Genomic DNA, 21,685 nt, shown 5'->3' on the forward strand with positions numbered 1-21,685 from the left:
GAGGACAGAGAAACTTCGTCTTTGGAGCACAGGATCCCAGAACACAGAACCAATGTGGGTAATTCCCTTTGCTACTAATGCACTAGGCAACGCCTAAGGATAGGGATTCATTCTCAATCTGTGAGATTCAAAGCTGCAGCACTTGACCAAAAGTCTCCTGAGGTGGTAGTTCACGAGGCTAGAGGCTGGGGTGCAGAGGAGTGAAGGTGTGACTACCTGAGAGTGGCTCAGGCCATTCCAGCGTCCATCCCATGGCAGCACAGCCGGGCCCAGTCTTGATAATGCCACAGATACCAGCCACTGCTATCAACTCCAAAGGCAAAAGGAAAGGAATGGATTGTCTCAAGGCAATGCCCCAATCACTCTCCCTCTGCTCAGCTATACTCCCAGCTAGTGTACCTCCCCGTAAGTCAGACTGGTGAGACTGGAAACCAAACTTCTTTGGGCAGACAAGTGCAGTGAAGGTGACTGAAATAAAATTGAGTATATGCCGCTCTTTGGATGGCAGATGGAGGGCAGTGGAGAGGTCAGGGTAAGGCAGCTTTATTTAGGGAGACCATGGTTATAGATGGAAAGGAAATATGTAGAAAGATGGAGGAACAGGAGAAAGAGATATATGATAGAATAAAGTCCATCCAGAAATAAGTAGGTGCAATTGAGATCAATATCACAGGTGGATGAGTCAACCTTGAAGAGGAAGATACCTCATCCCTTGATGCTGGAGAACAGAAGACATGGGTACGTGGGGAAGCTGATAAGTTTGTAGGTACAGAGCTAGAGAGCTGAGGCTTACTCTCCTTCGAAGGTGGAAAGGAAGGGACTGCTCTTGAATACCTAAATTTATTTAAGATCAAGATCTTAACTTAAGATCAAGTTCCTGTGATAGCCTGATTTGGAAAGAGAACATCAATCAAGATGGAATCCAGTTTCATTTTGAATATGGGATTAGCTGTGACCATCCTTGATGGAGACTGTCCTCATCTATTATAACTCACACTACAAAAATAAAGAAGGAAAAGGTGGATGGCTCATGACCAAGACTGTGAGTCAAGGAAAGGTGCCACTACTTAAGGTCACAGAAGACCTCGGCGTAAGCATGACGCATCATCCAGTGCGGGCAACATTAACGCCAACATAAGGTATGAAAAGCCCAAACCAGAGGCAGCAGGAAAGTGCTGTCAGTAGTTGTTTTTAATCGAGTGACAGATACTAATGCCTCCTCACAATTAAACTCAGCTAAATCGGGAAGGATGTTAATGAAATGCAGACTCAGAACCAATTTCAGAGGAGAGGGCGCTAAGTGTCCTTAAATGTCTCCCTGGTTTGTCAGGAGTTGACAGAACCCTCCTAGTCCCTTGGTCACTAAAGCTGTGGGTAGTGAGTGCAGTGGCCCTGAGAGTGTTTCCAGCATTCCCATCACGCTGCCACTGGTATACCGGGTGCTCCTACGGCCTCATTTGACTTTTCACGTAGTTCGTTACCTGAGTGTGCAGAGAGCTAATGTACAACTGCACAACACACTCCTCACGTCTGAAGTCTGCCTTGAGCTACTTGAAGGTAGACAGACAGCTCGAAAGCCCTGTCAGATGGAGGCCAATGTCTTCATTTGCCTCTTCTAGTCAATAATCCCTGCAACTCCTGCTTATTATGTCCCCAAAACATCTCTTGATTCATAGGAATTAATCTGTCAACATTGTCATGAGCTAACTAATTGGTGTGAACACAAATTATACAGTGTGGGGTTATTATCTTGTGTGGCTGGTGAGGTGGTGGGAAAAGAGCTGAAGCAAATAAACATACTACAAATCCTCATTCATTCCAGATCAGCTGTGGAAATGGCCAAATTCATATCACTTACATAGTACTTAAAAGAGAATATGGTCCTAATACGTTCTGGTGTATACATTACGTAGACTAAGGCTACTGGTGTAGCAAGGAAGTGGTGTTAAAGACATTAACTCAATATATTGATGAGAAAAAGATAGTTTAAAATTAACATTTCAATTGCATACTAGATGATGGAATAAAAGTAATTTATGGCTATCAGAAAAAATGTATCTTCTTAGGTGATTTAAAGCATCCATTGATCATCTGAAAAATACCCAGTTTTTCTTTGTATATAGGACAAAAATAAATTTTAATTTGATCCCTATCCAGATGATGTAGCTCAACCAGTGTTTTTACTCTACATACACATATTTTTATAAACTAAAAGCTCTTTATAGATTTATGATTTTCCCCCCAATTTTAAAGATGACGATAAGTCATTCTCTCTTACGGCCAGAAATTACATTTATCAATTTGTCCCTAAATCATCTGTGACTCAGAATCAGAAATGGTCACAGAGGTTTAACTTTCATGCCATAGGTCCCACTGTCCAAGCCACGCTGTCCAAAAAAGGCTACAAAAAAATTCTTTGATTCTTCAACTTGCTTTCTGGTTTTCAAGCTGAGACTTGTTTCTTCCAATATGCAAATTACCTCCATCAGAATATCATCAATTCTAATGGGAGTGCAAAATTTCAGGTCTATTATTTAGACGTTAGTAACCTGAATTCATCATAACGTATAATACTCAAAAAATTTTTAAATCAAATTTATAAGAAAACACATACAACTTTTATGAGAAAATGGTTATTCTAGAAATATTAGTAAAAAATTATTCACTAACAAAAAAATATCCTCATCAACTGTGCAGTTTTTATCTACTCACTTCTATACAACAGATTTTATTTATTTATTATTTATCACTACACTTTGACAATGGAGTGCTAAATTAAAAGGCCACCCAGATGGCAAACACATCCTAATGACGTAAGGACTGCCAAAGTGCAACTTCTCTCCAAGAAAGCAAGCAGTGTGGCCCTCTGGGAAAGCATCTCTACCTGTTCAACGGAGACTTTGAAAATGAGAGCACTTGGGGGTTAGACCTGGAAACCTGGCAACCAAAGGGCCCAGACAGATCTTCAGTGCACAAAGACTTTGCCTGTTCACTCCATGCTACCTTTGGTTTAGGGCACCTCCATGTTTTGAGATTAAAAATAAGTCTAGCTCCCAAATCTATGCAAAAGATGTCAGGTCAAGGCAAGCTCTAAGGAGCCACCTCTCTCTCTTTTATCATTAAGTCCTCATACAGTGCATAGTTTTCAGGAGAAAGCAGGGACTGTTATTAGATGTATTATTGCTGTTCTTGTCTATAAGAAATTCCTTGAATGAAGGAATTGATTCTCCTTTAAAAGGAGCTAGTTTGCATCAACAAGGTATACCATTAAAAAAAAAAGACACACAATTAGGAAAATGAAGTTTCAGTACCTTTTTGCACCCTAGATTATAAATACTGTAAAAAGGATCTTACCATTACATAAGGAGTCGTGATAAAATTAAATCAAGGAAGAAAACTAGCTGATTTTGCAGCTGTGTATATCTCAAACATTTCTTAAAATTAAAAAAAAATGCTTTCTAGAAACTAAGTTCTCAAAATGAACTATCTGTTCTCATGAAACAAATGCAAAGAATTCCCAAGAAGGAAAGAAGCCACTGAGAGAGAGAGGGCATTTGTTCTATTTCATTTATTACAAAGCCAAAAAATCCCTTTATTCTGCAAATTTGTGTTGCAGATAGAGAATGTGAAGAATTCCCAAGGATGGGAGACAGGACTAGGAGTCCAACTGAGCATCGTGCTGAATTATAGAAACAACTGAAACAGGTTAGACTGCTAAATATTGTTAATGCAGTTGTTCTCTATAACCTCTGGCTTCTGTGATCCAGAGTTAGTCCCCCCCCCTTCCCTGCGCATGACAAGAGCATGAAATTCTGGTTTAATTTTTCCAATCTTGTTATTTTTAAGTGGTTAGTTTTTGCTTTTATATTGTTAATTATTCAGTGATTGATTTGAATGACCTTTTGCAAGCCAGTTTGCCAGTTTACAGATGTTCTCTCTGCTATAAATAGCCTCTCTGCCATAAACCCATTCATTTATTCAATAAATATTTACTGAGTACCAAATATGTGCCAGGCACGTTTTTCAGTACCGGAGATAGAGCAGTTACTGAAACTCAAAAGTCTTGCCCTGGTGGAGCGAACCTTCTAGGACAATAGTAGTATGAGCGAACTATACTGCGTGCCATAGAGAAAAATAAAGTAGGGAAGGGAGGGAGATGATATGGGTTGGGGGAGGGGAGAGGTTACAAATTTTAATCACTTTCAACACCTGACACTGTGAGATGTGTGCCTGTGGGGGAAAAAACAAAAAGATTCAGATGCTGGAGTCCAACTCTTAGCCTTCTGATAGGATCTGTGCTGTCCAATGAATTCACAGCCACTAGCCACAGGTAAACAAGTACTTGAAATGGGGCTATAAAATGTGCTAGTGGAGTAAAATACACGCCTGACTTCAAAGACTATGTATGAAAAACTAGTGTAAAATATCTCATTAATAATTCTGTATATTGAATACATTTTAAAATAATAATATTTTGGATATATTAGGTTAAGTGAACTATTATTAAAATTAATTTCAGCTGTTTCCTTTTCACCTCTTTAATGTGACTACTAGAAAATTTTAAGGTACATCTATAGCTTTCATTGTAATTCTATGGACCATACTGTTTCAGACTTCCTTTCAAATGTCCACATATTTTAACCGAGTGTAAATTTAACTACCCAAGTTGCCAAGAAATGGGAGGCAGGAAGACCCAGGGAAATAAGACAACAGCTCAACAGGAAGACAGTGTGTTGTAATCTCCCCCTTCCTAGCTGTCTCTGGCTACCCTCCTTGCTTCAGTTTCCCGGAAAAGCGATAATAGAAATATTTATTGGAAAGGGTGAATGGATACGTGTAAAGTGCTTAAAACAGTTCCTGGTAGTAAGTGTTTGCTCTTATTAAATATCTATACTTCTGGCAAAAATGACCCCTTGGCTCCTGTGATGTGCCTGCGGTGTTGAAGTCAGCACTCGGAATCAGCCCTGGATGCAGGGCAACCCAGGAACACGGAGATACAGAGGCGCAAATCTCATGTCTGCTGAACTGAACAACAACAGCACTCCCTTGTGCAGCTTACTGACTTCTTTCTGAAGTCTCGGTTACCTCTTCTGTAAAGTATCTGTTTTGTAGAGTTGTTTAAGGAACTAATGAAGCAGAGTAAATAAAAAAGCCTGAGGGAATAGGCAGTCAAATCATGACAAATCTTGGGCAGAATTCAACTCTTCTCTAGATGACAAACTAACTGAGGAAAAAGATCATAATGCCCAAGAGAATACTGCTTGGAAGTCTTATCAAGCATTTGAGCTCTTACACATGTAACTGACTTTCTCATTTTTAGTCACTTTTAAAAGTACCTCTAAGAACATTTACTAGGTAACCCTGTTAACTTGCTACCAAATGCAACCAAATAAATAGAACTATTATTTCTTCAAAACCCCTCTTCTGTTACTTCAGAAGATTCTTCAACTGAGATTAGCTTTCCCCTTCAATCCACTTAAAGCACCTAGACTACACTGGTTTTTCCCTCTTTTCTATTTAATTGTTTTTTTATTAAAAAAACTTTTTGAAGACTTTTTAAAGATTTATTTATTTCACTGAGAGAGAAAGAAAGAGCAAGCGAGTGAGCAGGAGGTCGGGGTGCAGAGGGAAAGAGAGCTTTAAGCAGACTGTGCACCGAGCATGGAGCCTGACACGGGGCTCTATCTTACAACCCTAAAATCATGACCCCAGCCGAAACCAAGAGTTGGACGCTTGACTGACTGCACCACCCAGGCACCCGCTTAAAGATTTTTATTTTTTTATTTTTAAGTAATCTCTACACCCAACGTGGGGCTCGAACTCACAACCCCAAGATGAAGCATCCCATGCTCCAACGACTGAGCCAGCCAGGCGCCCCTGGGGGCATTTAATATTAAGAAAAGTGTTTCTCCTATAGTTATCAGCCTGTACCATGGAATGGTAGTATGAATGTCGACTGTGTGGCTTCTGTCTGGAAGTGAAGTACATGGAAGAGAGCAACTCTCCCATTCTCCCCTCTCTTTAATGGGAATGTGTGTAACTTTACATGGTGCCTTTGCCCCGTCCTTCATGAAGGCGCATTGTGACCCCGTCACATTTCATAAGGGAAGGAGCGTAGCCTCTGTAGGCTGGGGATCAGGACACCCAACACAAGTACCAGCTGGCTGACTTCTTTACTTTATGTCAGTGGGAAAACCCGTAACACCTCTGGACTTACTGCGGGTCAACTACACACAACCTATCTTCACAACAGAAACACTGTGAGGGATAAAGTGCCATAAGAGATTTTGAAAAAGTTTGTCAAAGAGCACAGGACTGCTGCTATTACAATGGGCGGTCATAAGAGGTGATGGTAGTCTCTAAAGTGCACTTTAGTGATCACTGTAGGTGTGTTCTTTCCCCTTCTCCTGGCTCAGAGCATTTTGTGCCTGACGCTTTCTGAGGTCAAATACTGAAACAGAATTGAAAGTTAGGAAAAATAGAAATAAAGCCCGTTAGTCAAAGACTTCAGTTAAAAACAAGCCAAACTTGTCTATAATACTGCATGCCGGGTTTGAATAAGAGAAGGGAACTTGGGCTAGGCAGGTTCATCACTGGATGAACTCACTAGCTAACCTCTCATCTCTCTCCATAGCACCGAGAGCCTACTTTGTGTCAGCAGTGCAGGGCTGGGTGCTGGGACCCAACAGTGAACGCGTTCAGTCAGGACCCTGCCTGCAAGGGGCTAAAGAAGAGACAGGTAGGATAAACAGATAACAGCACATGTAATTAAATTAATTGCAATGGTAATAAGTGGCATAAGAAAAAAGTAAGGAAACCTTTACAAATTCAGAGACCAAGAGAAGAACGCTTTCCTAGCAACTGCCTGAGGCTGGGATTTCAGAACCCCTGTTCATTCCTCTGATGTGCAACTTTCAGAGTTAAGAGCTGCTTACTTCTTATTTAATAGCATTTATGTTTTTTACTCTGCTATTTTTCAGGAGTGATAAAGGAAAGATGGTCCTCTTTTCTAGTTGTAAGAGCCCTCCAAATATTGGCAACAGCTTCCAACTAAGATTAGTGTCCATGCTTAAAACATACTGTATAACATTAATACAACCTCGGTTTTTTGCTTTGAATTTATATAAAAAATATCGCTGAACTTTTAGAGATAAATGGCCTGTATTTTCCCTACAAAGCATTAACAATAGTTCCAACAAAATCAAAGTATTCTCAGTATCTTAACCAAAGTGATCTAATAGGAGCCCTGAAAAGCGGACAGCTCTCCATCAATATCAAACATCACGCACCACAATAGAAATAACAACACGTGCATGCACAAACATTCATTACCTGCTTCCTTTTCTGCTGGGCCTAAAACGTAAGAAAAGACAATTTAGGAGAAAAACAGATTCTACCCATGCTGCTCACATAATGCAGGAGGTCAATCAAGCAAGGAAAAGTAGCCACTTCCTATTTCTAACTTAAATTAGATTTTGTTCTTGGTCTGGTCCTGAGCATAAACAAAAAGTGCTTTATTTTTTTAGATATAAGAATGGGGGTTGGAAGAAAGGGAATTAATGAAATGCATAGAAGTTTTCTCATATACTAAGCATGTATTTTGTTTTGTTTTGTTTTGAAAATAGAGACTGCTCAGTAGTCCCACCCAATTAGATTTCTAGGATCCATTTTCTAGAATATTCTCGCAGTCAACTAGAAATAAGAGACAGGTGACTCCAGAAGGGAAAGAAGTAGGAGAATTCCCTGCCCACTGTCCATTTAGTCCTATGATAGGCTCTTCTCTAACACAGACTTATTTTTTTGTGTGATCCAGAACAGCTATGTCTTTTGACCCCCAGTGTTAACACGCCTAGCTAATTAATAAAAGCTAGCTAATTAATAAAAGCTGTGACAAATAATTTTATTTGTACATGTTAAAATGGACTCTGACCAGGAAATAGAAATATTCTGCATATCTTTTCAGTATTCTTGGACAAGATAATGGTCAAAAATATTAATTAGAACAGACAGTTAAGAACAAAAGGATTCTCATAGGTTTTTTGGATAGAATTGAAACATCTGGGTAAAAGTATATTATGTTTATTCAAGTTATGCACAAACTTTTCCCCCTTTATCAGATTTGAAAGGTTTTAATGTCTATTTTTGTATCGATTCTTTCAACCCATGTTCACAACACATAATATTCCAAAACACAAAAATTGTTTGAATGGGTATTCAAGATGTGAAAAACAATCTGTTTATCTTCCACTTTCCCCAAATTATCTAATATTCATTGCTTTTGCTTTAACACAACGTGATATCATAATTAATGATGTTAAACTGGTAACTAAGGAGGTTTCATGTTGTTACTCTTGTGATATAATATTGGTTGCTATAGTGATGGGATGGCTTTTTTGTTAATCACTCAGGAGGTTGGTTATTGCATGCTTGTTAGAAAGCTTGATCAGATTTGGAGAGAAAAAAGGATATAACAGCCAATTATACTCAATCTTTTTCATCATCCCAATTTTGATAAAACTATCTTAATATTAATAATTAATAAATTTATAATTAAGTACAATTTTATATTAAAAGTTACTAAAATTTTTCTAATAGAGGATTTACTTTTATTTTTAGATATAAGTATTTAACATTGCAAACTTTTCCCCTAAGTTAATGCTACTTGTACTACACAAGCCAGTTGTATGATAATTAAAGCAAAATATTTGTGGCCCTTCCTATTTTTAATTATATTAAAGGACTGTTGAATAAAGCTGATTTTGTGACTTTGCTACGAATTTCAATCTAGTTATTTCTAAGCATCCTAAATTTCAGTATTCTTAATGAATGAAAGCTGAAGGAAGAGGAAAAAATGTGCAGTCCTCCCTAATCTTTCAAGTGCATTAATATACGGCAAGCAAAGAAAAGTTGCAGGGAATTCTATCAGTTTATTTTGGCCCTCACCATAATCAAGTTTCCTCCTTCTCTGAGAGACACCGTTGAACAGAAAATAAAATTATGTAACACTATACCGTTACTGATCGGGAAAGAAGACACTACCCATAGTTTAAATGTTAGATGTACTTACGGTAATGTCAAAAAATACAACCCATGAAAACACCTTTTGGTTCCTTGAAAACTCAAAATAAGAACAAAGGACAACTTAAGCACGAATCCTGGGTCTTTCATTCAAGCAGAGTCCCAGGAGGCATATTAAAGCAATGAATAGGAAAAAGCTCTTCAGTTCACCAGCTGAGATTTTAATGAGACATTTCCCTTTGCCACGGTATAGGTTTGTTCAGGAAAGGAAAGAACTTCTCACAGAAAATTCAGTTAATAGGCATTGTTGGCTCTCACTGCCACTTGGACAATTGCTCAGTGCACTGACCTTCTATTTTGGCGTATTCTGTGAGTCTAGTGTAATTGATCAAGGCTGCTTTCTCGAGACATTTTCTGACCACTTTTTTCACGTCTTCAGCTGGTATGGGAGTGGCGATATCTTTCATTAAAACCTGAAGAGGGGGAGAGAAAGAGACTGCATAAAACAGAGACTGCAATCAAATTACACAAAATGTCCTAGATCTATTACGAGGAAGGGGTCCTAGGTAACACTGGGGCAAAGTAAGGAGTCGGCACTTCACAACCAGGAATGTAATCCTCCAATCTTGGCTCCTCCTGTCCGAGCCTCATTTATGCACATCAAAACCTCCCATAGGCCAAACCACCGTTCCGTGTGATGACTGTCACTTTTCCTCCAGGGGCCCACGACACCATTACAGCAATTGTTTCAGATCAGGATTACAGTCCTTGGGACAAGTAATAAGGTTTGTCTTGCACATCCCTCATAGAAAAGCTTTAAATCTTTTGAGCAATATATATATATATGAAAACAGTAAAAAATTCTATGAAGAACAAGCATTGCTTTTGAGCTCTATAAAAATCAAGATCTCTAATTCCACAATTAAACTTTAATTACTTAATCTGTCGACGGGGAGAAAATCTTTTAGTGAAATGAATGGAATATCAAACGTTAAAATACACGGAAACTTTCTGAAATTAAAAAACAACAGATTATTTTCTGTTGAGTTCCTAAATATGTTTTTGTTTTCCCTTAGAAGTATTACTATTGACCAGGGGAAAATACAATTATATCCAGAATTCAAAACATAATGTATTTAAGCACTTTTATAATGACTCACTGATGATAATTTCCTTAAAACTTTCTCAGTGGTTAAATAGCTTACAGTCAGTTTTGATTATACCATTAGATAACCTCTATCTTTTCATATAGTTAATGCAGCTTTTCTGGCTTTACTTACATTCAAATTATAAAATAGAAGGCAAAATGTGAATATAGAGAAAACAAGAACAGTAAGTATTCTTACTATTCTATTAGTCTTTTACCTTAAAGACTCATCAAAAGAATATGAAAACATCCATTTCATGCTTTATGATTTCTTTCTCTTTCAATCGGCCTCAGCACAAAGGATTTTATAATCTCAAATTTACTCAACCATTTAAGCATTGGTGATCCTTCACAATATATTTTAATTTTGTTAGGCAAGCTTTCTTTTTCAAAACAGCAAACCTTATCACTTAAAAATTTCCTTTCCATCAAATTCAATTATTCTTCATAGTCTCATATTAAAAATCTTTAACACATTTACATATATTTGGTACTTTAATTAGAACTGCACATTAGATTCTTTATAGGCAAAAAAAATCCTTCTGCTGATAGTTAAAAAAAACAAGCATTAATGTACTATTATGTTTTTAAATGTACTATTTTTAATGTGATTATTCCTAAAGTTTAAATTTAAAATTAATTTTGTCCCATATGCATAACCATGAACTTTACCATTAGATCTTCCCATGGTGACACACATTCATTCATTCATTCATTCACTCATTCATTAAGACAGAGAGCACACGCACAAGCGGGGCGGGGGGGGCAAGGGAGAGAGGGCAGAGGGAGAGGGAGGGAGAATCTTAAGCAGGCTCCATGCCCCAGCATGGAGCCCAAAGTGGGGTGCGATCCCACAACCCTAAGATCATGCCCTGAGTCGAAATCAAGGGTCAGATGCTTAACCAACTGAGCCACCCAGCTTAACCAACTGAGCCACACTTTTAAATAATAGAAAATAGCTGTTAAAATTAGAATGTATATGTCTGTTACAGAGGTGAGTCCAGGGTTGAAATCAGGTGATAGTTTATATTACCCAGGAGCTGGATATTTAATTTGGAGTGGGGGGAACTGTATCCTCTTTCCTGGCAAAATACAGATTAAGGGCTGGCAAGAGCAAAAAGGGAGACACAGCTGGTTTCCTGTATCCCCTCCATTTCTTCCAAAGCATAGTAAGTATGAAGAATTCACATGTAGATTTTGCTTTTCTAAGATGTCAATAAGTACAGAGACACGGAAATGAAGAATGGCCCTACCATTTCTCTCTCAGTTCAGCAAGAGACATGATAAGTGACTTTAAGTGGAAAAAAGGTCACTGTTCATCCTGGCTCGTGTCAGTACATGAGGGCATCTATGCCATCGGGAACTCTTCCCTGCTGGGGGAGGAGAGGAGCTCTACCATGGAAACGAGCACACGGAGAGGCTGTATCAGGTACTCAGGGTGGGATGCCATTCCAAAAGTAAAGCTCTCTGTAAAGATTTTATCTTTTCTATGATACCTCAATGAACTGGATGAAATGAATACTTTGGAAAAGACTGGGTTACACACAGCTTTATAATAAAAATTCTAATAAAACAGGTAACCGCTGTAATAATATTTCTATCATATGATGCACAGGAATCAAGGATAAAACAGGGGCAGACATACGCGACCACTGTATACAGTCATCAGTTCTAGCCTCATCTTCCAAGTCCTTGAATCACTGAAAAATGCCTTCCCTTTAAAAAAAAAAAAAAAAAAAAAAAGCCTTCCCTTTTTGCTTTTAATAGAAGTGCTGATCAACAGTGTAATATATCTAGAATTCTTTGGCAGAAAAGTGGACAAGACCAAGTGCTTTGAAGTCAATAAATTAGGGCCAGAATAATCAAATCATGATTATATTATATACTATATATGTATATATATATTATCATGATATAAATGATCCTTAGAAATTCATTTTAATGCTGGTAAGGAATAGGAATTGTCCATATCACTTAACTGTTAGGCTCCAACTAGCCTTTGAATAGTTTTATAAATAAATGAAAATGATACTTCCCTTTCAAACCTTGTCTGCTACAAAAACAGGAGTGGAGAATGTACTTTCATTAATAAATTATTTTAGCATGGCTAGGAAAGCCTTGTTTGCTATTTATTTTCTGAGGGAAAACGAATTTCCACAATTCATGAATTCATTTAAAGTAACACGAGTTGAAATGAATTTTGAGACTGATTTAGAATGAAAGGAAGGATACGTTTGGGCCTTTTAAGTGATAAACCCTTACAGGTATAAGAAATGTGACAGGTAGATGCACAAGTAAGTCGGGGGTGTGGGGAGGGTAATGAAAGACAACTGTGAAGTCTGAAAAACGGATGATTATACTTAAGTGGAAAAAAAAACAAAGAAGACTATTTCATGAGGGAAAGAAAGAGGTGGGGAAAATGGGTACTGCCAAGATGCCATCAACTCAGCCTCGGATGGCAGGGATGGCTTCCGAAAAGCTGCGGGGAGAAAGAGGTAGGAGATAGGAAGAGTTGGACGTAGTTAAGAGCCGGTGAGAAAGTGATGAAATGTGACCGACAGCCTCAGAGAACACACTCGTTGTGAGGAATGGGCCTGTCTGCCCGGTTCAGTCACTAAAACACACAGCCACTAAGTGCAAATAGTATTTATAAAGTAGTGTTCGAACGTACCCTTTCAAGTAATGAAAGCGTAGCTTTCAGAGCACCTTCAGGTCGTCCAAAGGGAAAACAGTATCTTTAAAAACAAAAGGAGGAACAAAAAAGTCAAACATTTAATATCCAAGACTGCTCAATAATTCCCTCTTCTATTACTTGGCATTATTGAAGAACAGTGAAAAGTGGTTAAAATAGCATCAACCCATCTGGGAAAATCTTAAAGGCAGAAGTTTACCTGGTTCCATGCTTTCGATTTCTTTTAACAGTAAAGGTATCAACTATGATGAAAAGGTTCTAAAATTTTGATGATGTTCAGAAAGAACATAGTAAATTAAAACAAAACAAAAACCTCCAAGATTCTACCAGTAAAGAGTTAATTAAAAATACATTTCCTAAAATCTTCTTAAGGTTTGCTGTTATTCAAGCCCTATGATAAACAAAATGATTTCCCCCATTTCCTCCTGTACTTATGTGTGGCTTGAGATGGAAGCACACCCCACAGACATAACTTTGAGTACAAAACAGGTTCCAGCTTCCCCCCTTTCCTGACATCTGCCTGTCTATTATGCCAGTAGCTAACTCTACAACCTCCCCACACAAAACACAAACTTTGCAGAGCTCCGCAATTTGCCAGTAGGGAAGGTTATCCTCAGCTTTCTCGTGCCGTGCCTTCCTAATATACACCAACAACCGGAGGGCAGGTCACCGCCGTGTTCCGCAATCAGGGTCAGAGGCGTGGGCGAGTGAGTGGGCTCCTCAGAAGTTAGCTAACGCATGGTGGTAACAGATTTATTGCTCTTCACACGGGGGTTCCTCTTCAGGTCACTTTCCACTTAAAGAGCAGAGAATGTCAGGGCCTCTTCATCCTGCTGGAGCTCCTGGCTTTCTTGAATCAGGTTCAGTAAAGCACCTTCTCCCCAAACCCCGCCGCCCCCCACCCAAGATCAAGTGCTACAGGCAGCTGAGCTGTCTGGATTAGAAATCTTCAAACCGGTAACTTGAAGTTTATAGATTTCCATGTCCTTTGCCATTATTCAGGGACTTGGTAAACACATCTTCTAAGGTGTAACCCACAATGAAATTATTTTTTTCACAAGGCAATCTGAACAGGTTTCCCTAAAAACACATACTTAAATTCAATTTGTTTTATAGCAGCAAATTTTAAAGACGATTAAAGATGGATTTCTCAGAAAGCAGCTGTTAAATTCATATTAGGATCGGGTTTTAGTTTTATGAAACTTTTACTAGTGTCAGATAAATGCAAGAAACATCATAAATCTAGTCAAATTTTTCTTCAGAACGGTGTTTATTTCACTTACTGTTAAAAGTTTCCTTCAACTAACTCGTACTTCAATGCATTCTCTTACTCCTCTCTGCTACCCTGCACAAAAGCAACAACCAATTTATTTAATAGTTTTTTTTTCCTGTGCAGTGTTGCTTTTTAGAGCATTAGCAAATTAGCGAAGTAGCTTTCATCATTTTGTATACCATAAACCTTAATCCAAGTTTAAATAAAACACAAATTGGGTTCTTATAGTCCCCTCCCCTGCTTAAATCTTTTCAGTGTATTTGCATAATCCACCCATTGTCTTTCCTATTGTTTATTTCCATTAACCTGAGGGTGACACATTTTATGAATGGAATGTTACTGATCCCCAGATTACATTTAGCATTTCAGGGCTCTGAGGTCCCACTGGGTATGTTCTGAATTAGCATTAGCTGCCCATGATGTGTAAATAATTCAACACATTTACAGAGTACAAGTAATCCTGAATCAATAAAGTACAGAAAATAACTACACAGAGGCTTAATTAATCTTTACAAAATGGGTTTTAAAAGAAAGGAATAGTTTTGTTCTGCTTTTCAGGATAAATATTTTGGGTTTTCACCACTTTCACAGCTCTGTAATAACAAAGTGGAAAATACTCAATCATCAAATAAAATTCAACCAAGTTTAATATCTAATCTGAATAAATTAAAATCACCATGATTCCCACCTTAGTAAATTAATTACACAGATAGATGAGCCTGCATAGACATGTCCCACAATTAAACTGTTTCTTTTCTTTACCATTTTAAAATACAGTATTTCTTTTTATCAAAATTATATATACACATAGTCTGAAAGGAAACTTCTAAAGGCTTCTTATGAAAAACAGAAGTTTTTATGTCATTTGCACCCCACTCCCCAAGTAATTTCTCGAGAAAAGAAAGTTTTTAACTTTTAGCTATTTCTTTCTGTATTTAAACATTTTATGCCTAACCTACATGCTAATATTTCAAATTCTTGATTTCTCACTTTTATATATTATTCTACTAACTTCCCACTATGGAAGTACTTAGCTTTTAATAGATTTAAAGGTATAAATGACATATAATTGCACATTTTAAAAATACATAATTTGATAAGTTTTGACATATGTATATACCTGTGAAACCATCACCACAATCAATTTAATATACATATTCATGACTGCCAAATGTTTCTTCCCCACCCCTTGGGCCCAGGCAACCACTGATTTACTTTGTATTTGAATTAGTTTGTATTTTCTATAATTTTATATAAGAGGAATCTTAGAGTATGTACTTCATTGCATCTGATTTCTCTCAGTATATTTTGATATTCATTCATGCTATCAACCGTTCATTCCTTTTTACTGCTCAGAAGTATTGTGATACACTGTTTATCTCTTCCTTGTTGTGGCCATCTGGCTTGTTTTCATATTCAGCTATTATGAATAATGCTGTATGTTCACATGAAAGTCTTTGTGTGGACATGGGCTTTGATTTCTCTTGGAGAATACCTACAAGTGGGATGGCTGGGTCATATGTTAGGTGTTTGAATTTTTAAAAACCTGCAAACCATCTTACAAAGTGGGTTGTACCCTTTTATACTCCTATCAAGAGTATATGCAGAGTTCCAGTTTCATATCCATGCCAACATTTGTTGGGTGGTAATTACTTATTTTTTTAAATTTTACTTATACTAATAATGTAGTAGTACTGCATTGTGTTTTAGTTTGTATTTCCCCAAAGAATAATGACATTGAGCATCTTTTCATATGGCTTTTTGCCATGTGTCTTTGATGAAATATCAGGAACAATTTTTTATTGGGTTGTTTCATTTCTAAGTTTTAAGAGTTACTTATATATTCCGGATAGAAGGAAGTTTTTTGTGGGATGTGTATTGTGCAAATACTTTTTCCCATTCTGAGATATATCTTTTTATTCCCTTATCAATGTCTTTGGAAGATCAAAAGTTCTTAATGTTGATGAAGTTCAAGGTAACACTGTTCCATTTATGAATCATGATTTTGGTGTTTTGAAGAATCTTTGTTTCGTACAAGAACAAAGAGATTTTCTGTTTTCTAGGTCTACCCATTTTGAGTTAACTTTTTAATCAGGTATGAGGTATGGGTCCGGGTCAATCTTTTGCATCTGGCTATCTAATAGTTCTAGCACCATTTATTGAAAAAAGTGTACTTTACAAATTATCTTTGTGTATCTTTGAAAATCAATTGACCACATGTGTATGAGTGGATTTCTGAACTGTCCACACCACACAACCTTGATTACTGATTTTTGAGCAGACATCCTTGCCTTGCTTTTGATCTCAGGTGAAAAACATTCAATCTTTCACTGTTAAGTATGAAGTTGTAGGTTTTCCATAGGCGCCCTTAAGAGGTTGAGCATATGACATTTGGTAAGAATTCTTTTAATACTATTGTTTACTAATTCTATCTTCTGTGTCACTTCCACTTTTGGCTGTTTTCATTCTCTTCATTGGTCATATTTTACCATTTCTTCGTATGCCTAGGAATTTTTGATTGGATGCTAGACATTATTATTTTACATTATTGGTGGCTCAGTATTTTTGCATTCCTTTATTCTTGACCTTTGTTTGGAATGCAGTTAAATTACTTAAAAACAATTTGATTTATTTGAAACTTGATTTTAATCCTCATTAGGAGCAATAAAAACAGGGCTAATTTTTTTCTATTACTGAGGCAAAAATTCTCTTGAGTATTCGACCCTCTATTCATGACTTAGAAGCTTTCCAATCTGGGTGGTAAAAACTGGTACTCCTCTTAGCTCTATGTTAGCTTTGAGGATTATCTCCTGTAATCCTACCACAGAGTGAAAGGATTATCTGTCTGACTTCAAATAGTTTCCTTACATACATGTTCAAATCAATACTCAGTTGAAGACTCCAGGGGGCCCCTCAGCAAACACCTGCAGGTCTCTCCTCTCTTTTCTTCAGAAGTTTGACCTGCAAACTCTGGGTGCTTTGCCCTCCCTGGACTCACATCTCTGTCTCCTCAAGTCAGGGTGTCCACTGGGATTCTCCTCCATGGGCCATGGCTCAGAAGCACTCTCCTGGTGCCAAGCGGAGAAAATGAAAGGGCTTATTCATTTGTTTCTCATCTCTCAAGAATCAGTTGTATTCATTGTCTTATGCTTAATGTGCTGAAAAGCATTTTTCCACATTAAAAAAATTAAAAAATTTTTTTTTGTTTCAGATGGGAGGGTAAATATAATCCTGTTACTCCACCTTAGACATATGTAGCTTCTTCTTTTTTTTTTTTTTTTTTTTTGACTGCTTTCCCCCATCCTAAATGTAATTCCTGTCCTTCTTAGCTTTTAACACAGTTATGCCATTTTGGGGGGTTAAATTCAGTATTTATATTATGTAAATGTGCCAGATAAGTGATACACAGTATTTACTATGATTTACATGCCATTATTTTGTTTATAATTAATACTTGTCTTTGTTTGTAATATCTTTTTTATTTTTTTTAAAGATTTTATCTATTTATTTAATTGACAGAGAGACAGAGATAGCAAGAGAGGGAACACAAGCAGGGGGAGTGGGAGAGGGAGAAGCAGGCTTCCCGCTGAGCAGAGAGCCTGATGCGGGGCTCGATCCCAGGACCCTGGGATCATGACCTGAGCCGAAGGCAGTTGCTTAACCAACTGAGCCACCCAGGCGCCCCTTTAATATCTTTTTTAAATAGAACTCCAAACTCAATTCCAGGTGGGTAAATCCTTTCTCAACATACTAAAACATCTTAGTATTTTGTCAATTTAATTTACTTGAAGAATTTTTCTGACCTGCTCTCATCAGAACTGGTTGCTTTCTAAGCTCAATCATCACTTGGGGTTTCTATTAACTATCACTATGGAGATTCCCTCCTCTTTACCACTCATTTTCTGTTCAGGGATCTTAACTATCCCTCTTTCTTTGTTTTCTCCTTTGTCTTGAATTGCATTCTCCAGAAATATTTCCCTTTTTAACCATTAGGTTCTATTGAGCTAACTATAATCAGGGGAAAAAATATCAAGATTTCGATCTTTCATTCTGTAAATGTTTCTTAGTATCAATTGTTAATTTTTTTGAGCAAGGAACTGTGCCAGGAAACAAGGCCCTTGTTCTCACAAAATGTAAATAAAATAACTAATGACTTAAGAAATGCGTATTATAACTATGTGTTAAGTGACTAGTGAAGAGTACAGATGATAAATGCTAAAAGACTTCAGGTTTTCCAGTCTTTGCTGGAATGATCGAAAACAGCTCTACTATGAAGATAAGACACAAGAAGCTCCTTGCCTGGTGATTCAGAGAGAGGGAGGACTACTCACCAGAGCTGGGGGAAGAGGTTACTCGAGGATGAGAAATGCACAAGCAAGTGAGAGATGCATTCCACAAATTGAAGGGGTAAGGGACCTACCTTAATGAATGGTGGAAACTGAATGGCAGGCTTAGAAGCAGACCACAGACTAAGGAATATGGATCTTACCTGGCAGGCGATGGAGAAGAAGCTACTGGTAGTTCTTGAGTAGCCAAAAAAAGACATAAAGAACCTCTATAGGGAACTGGAGTGTTGAGTGAAGAAAGCAAATACTTAATTTTAATGAACAGAGTATATACCTGAAATGGCTTATCTGATTTTCTAAAAGGGAAGAGAGTCTTTCTTTTATCTCCTCAAATCTCTCTTTTTCTTCCATTGAAACAGTTCCAATTCCATCAGGCCTGGAAACAAACAAACAAACAAACAGAATCAGTAATTTATACTGATTGAATGTTTACTTTCATATTTTTTGTATATCTTTATTTTTAAATATATTTATATATACATATATCTTTATATCTCTATTTCCCTGAAGAATAATTAAGGAAAATGCATATTGGATAGTATACATATTACTTGCATCTATAATGGAAATTTATTTAAAGGAGGTATTTGTAGCCATTTGCTTCATATTCTGACCTGGAATGAATGGAATTATTCTGTTTTAAACAGCCTTCAAGGTAAAGGATTACAATAAATATTTTCCAGATCTACTGAAAACAATGACTAGTCCTTGAGAATGGTAGTGAAAAGTGTTTTATGTGGTACCAAACATTTGACAAATTGAATAAATATCCCGTGGATGAAAATATTATAAAAGCATACTGAATGCAAACTAAAATGTTTTAACTACTTTTCTTCCAAGTAAAAATTAAGCTAATGTGAAACTGGAGATTTCATTCTAATTGTAAAAAAACACAGAAAATTTGAATACATTTGGTGATTTACTGCATTATTTTTTTGTTGTTGTTTAAATGTGGGGGCTTATAATTCAAAACAAATAGTTGAATAAAAACTTATAGAGAACACAGATCAGCTATGTTCCTGCATTTTGGGCTCAGCCAAATATCCCTATGGAATCAAGGCAAGTTCACATCAGGACTTTTAGAGGTAGTTACGAAGACTGAACAGAAATCTTCTTTTACTTAAGATCAGCATTAAAAGTATAAAATATTTCTAATAATGGATTTAGAATTTATTCTATATCAGTTCAAGTATCTGGTTGTATATTGGGGTGCCTGGGTGGCTCAGTCGTTAAGTGTCTGCCTTTGGCTCAGGTCATGATCCCAGGGTCCTGGGATTGAGCCCCGCATCGGGCTCCCTGCTCAGCGGGAAGCCTGCTTCTCCGTCTCCCACTCCCCCTGCTTGTGTTCCCTCTCTCACTGTCTCTCTCTCTGTCAAATAAATAAATCTTAAAAAAAAAAAAGTATCTGCTTGTATAACAGTCATCAAAAATTTTGAACCTATGAACTGTAACTTTGTTAACGCAATGAGAAAGACCTATTAATGTCATATTCAAAAAGTGTCTATTTCAACAAAATGAATCTTTTGCATTTGATAAATACCAATCATTTCTTCCTCTATTAGCTTATTTTTCTAAAGATATTTTAGTTCCCAAAGACTTATGTACTTATAATTTTAACTAATTTTTAATATTTATGGATACGATAGGTAGAGATGATTATGAAAAACAAAGAGAAATGAATGCTTGATATAACTTTCCCCAGAAGATTGCTATTTGGGGCTCCCACTCGTTTCACATATACATATAAACATGCGTGTACATGTGTATCTTTGATGCTTGCAACTAGTCAATTAGGATAAAAGCAATTACTTTTAAAGTTATACCTGAATCATAATGACCTAAAGACCTTTTATTCATCTCACAGCATCATTTAAGTCTGAAAATTTTTTTTGCCATTATAGAGTAAATAATTTGTTATTTCAGAAACGCACAAGCTGCTGGAATTTATGCTTTGAAAATCTTACAATTATACTTCATCCCTAAATAGGGAAACACCAATTATTTTATTTCATAGTCAGAATAGTACATTCTACCGGAATGTATTTTCAATGTGAACTGCAGAAAAACTAATGGCAAATATTGGTCTTTCAAATATTTTTAGGAAGGAGAAAAGAAAGTCTGATCTATAAACTACAAAATAATGAACTCTGAGCTAACCCCAATACTTTATAATAATTTATCATTACAATAATTTATAATATAATGGATTTTTTCACATATTACTTCAGCGTCAATTCCCACTGAGCAAATGATAGCACAAAACCAGGACTATCACTTAAGAGTAAGTATAATAATGATCACAAAAGTTCAAGCAGGGAGTTTTATATACATCATTAACTTGGGAATTTGAGCATTCAGATGAAACTATAACTACATTGTGTTATCATATAGATAGCACAAAAATCCACACCACAAAGTTGTGGGTCGGCATTTCATGATATACGCCTATGCAAACTTGGTGAAAAAGAATAAAGAACTTATATTTATTATTCTGATCACTGATACGGTTCTTTGGCTTTGCTCTCTGACAGACACCACATGGTTATATTAGAGTGAATTTTACTGTTTGCTTCAACTGTCAAAGGAGATTGTGATCCACAGCGATACAGCAAGTCATCCTGTCATATTAAACCTCACTGGGGCACCTCGCCTACACGACACAATGGAGCCAGGGGTTTAGGTGATGAAAAGCGAGAAAGGTAAGTCAGAGGAACATCACTTGTGTCAGCTTTCACTAAGATAAAGATGGTTATATACAGTGAAAGGCTGTCATTTTAGTGAGTTTATTATTAAATTCAGTATACATCTGACAAGTTAGATACAATAGTTAGTATTTTGGGCCTGTCCTTATTTACATGCCTTTTAGTGCATACACCAGTCTATGTACTGAATATTAGGTATATGAAGTGGACATCTATACCTAAGTGATTGGGAATAAATAGCAGCTTTGCTGCAGTCATGCCTAAAGGTAACAGCTCCTTCTAAAATTATTTTTCCCAGGGCGCCTGGGTGCCTCAGTTGTCGGTCAACTCAGGTCATGATCCCGGGGTCCTGGGATCCAGCCCTGCATCAGGCTCCTTCCTCAGCGGGAATCTGCTTCTCCCTCTCCCTCTGTCCCTACCCCTGCTCCTGCTCTGTCAAATAATCTTTTAAAAAATATTAAAATTCTTTCCAATAAATGCAAATATGTCCTGTATCATCAATATTTT

The 21,685-nt window shown here is 37.0% G+C and overlaps 1 protein-coding gene across 11 annotated transcripts in view; it reads right to left on the reverse strand.

Moving 5' to 3' along the window:
* CADPS2 (calcium dependent secretion activator 2) overlaps positions 1 to 21,685 on the reverse strand; it is a 516,958-nt gene that overhangs the window by 103,614 nt on the left and 391,659 nt on the right. For all 11 annotated transcript variants that reach the window (XR_004682085.1, XM_035021019.1, XM_035021016.1 and 8 more), the window contains 3 exons: positions 18,751 to 18,852; positions 12,837 to 12,900; positions 9,368 to 9,491 (listed from right to left, as the gene is read on the reverse strand). Coding sequence is in view for 10 of the 11 variants with exons in the window: in XM_035021019.1 (XP_034876910.1) it covers positions 9,368 to 9,491; positions 12,837 to 12,900; positions 18,751 to 18,852 (290 nt within the window). In the remaining variant the exon portion in view is untranslated. The remainder of the gene's footprint in view (positions 1 to 9,367; positions 9,492 to 12,836; positions 12,901 to 18,750; positions 18,853 to 21,685) is intronic.

Source organism: Mirounga leonina, unplaced genomic scaffold (assembly GCF_011800145.1).
Source record: "Mirounga leonina isolate KUSES-001 unplaced genomic scaffold, KU_Mleo_1.0 Mir_174, whole genome shotgun sequence".
NCBI lineage: Eukaryota > Metazoa > Chordata > Mammalia > Carnivora > Phocidae > Mirounga > Mirounga leonina.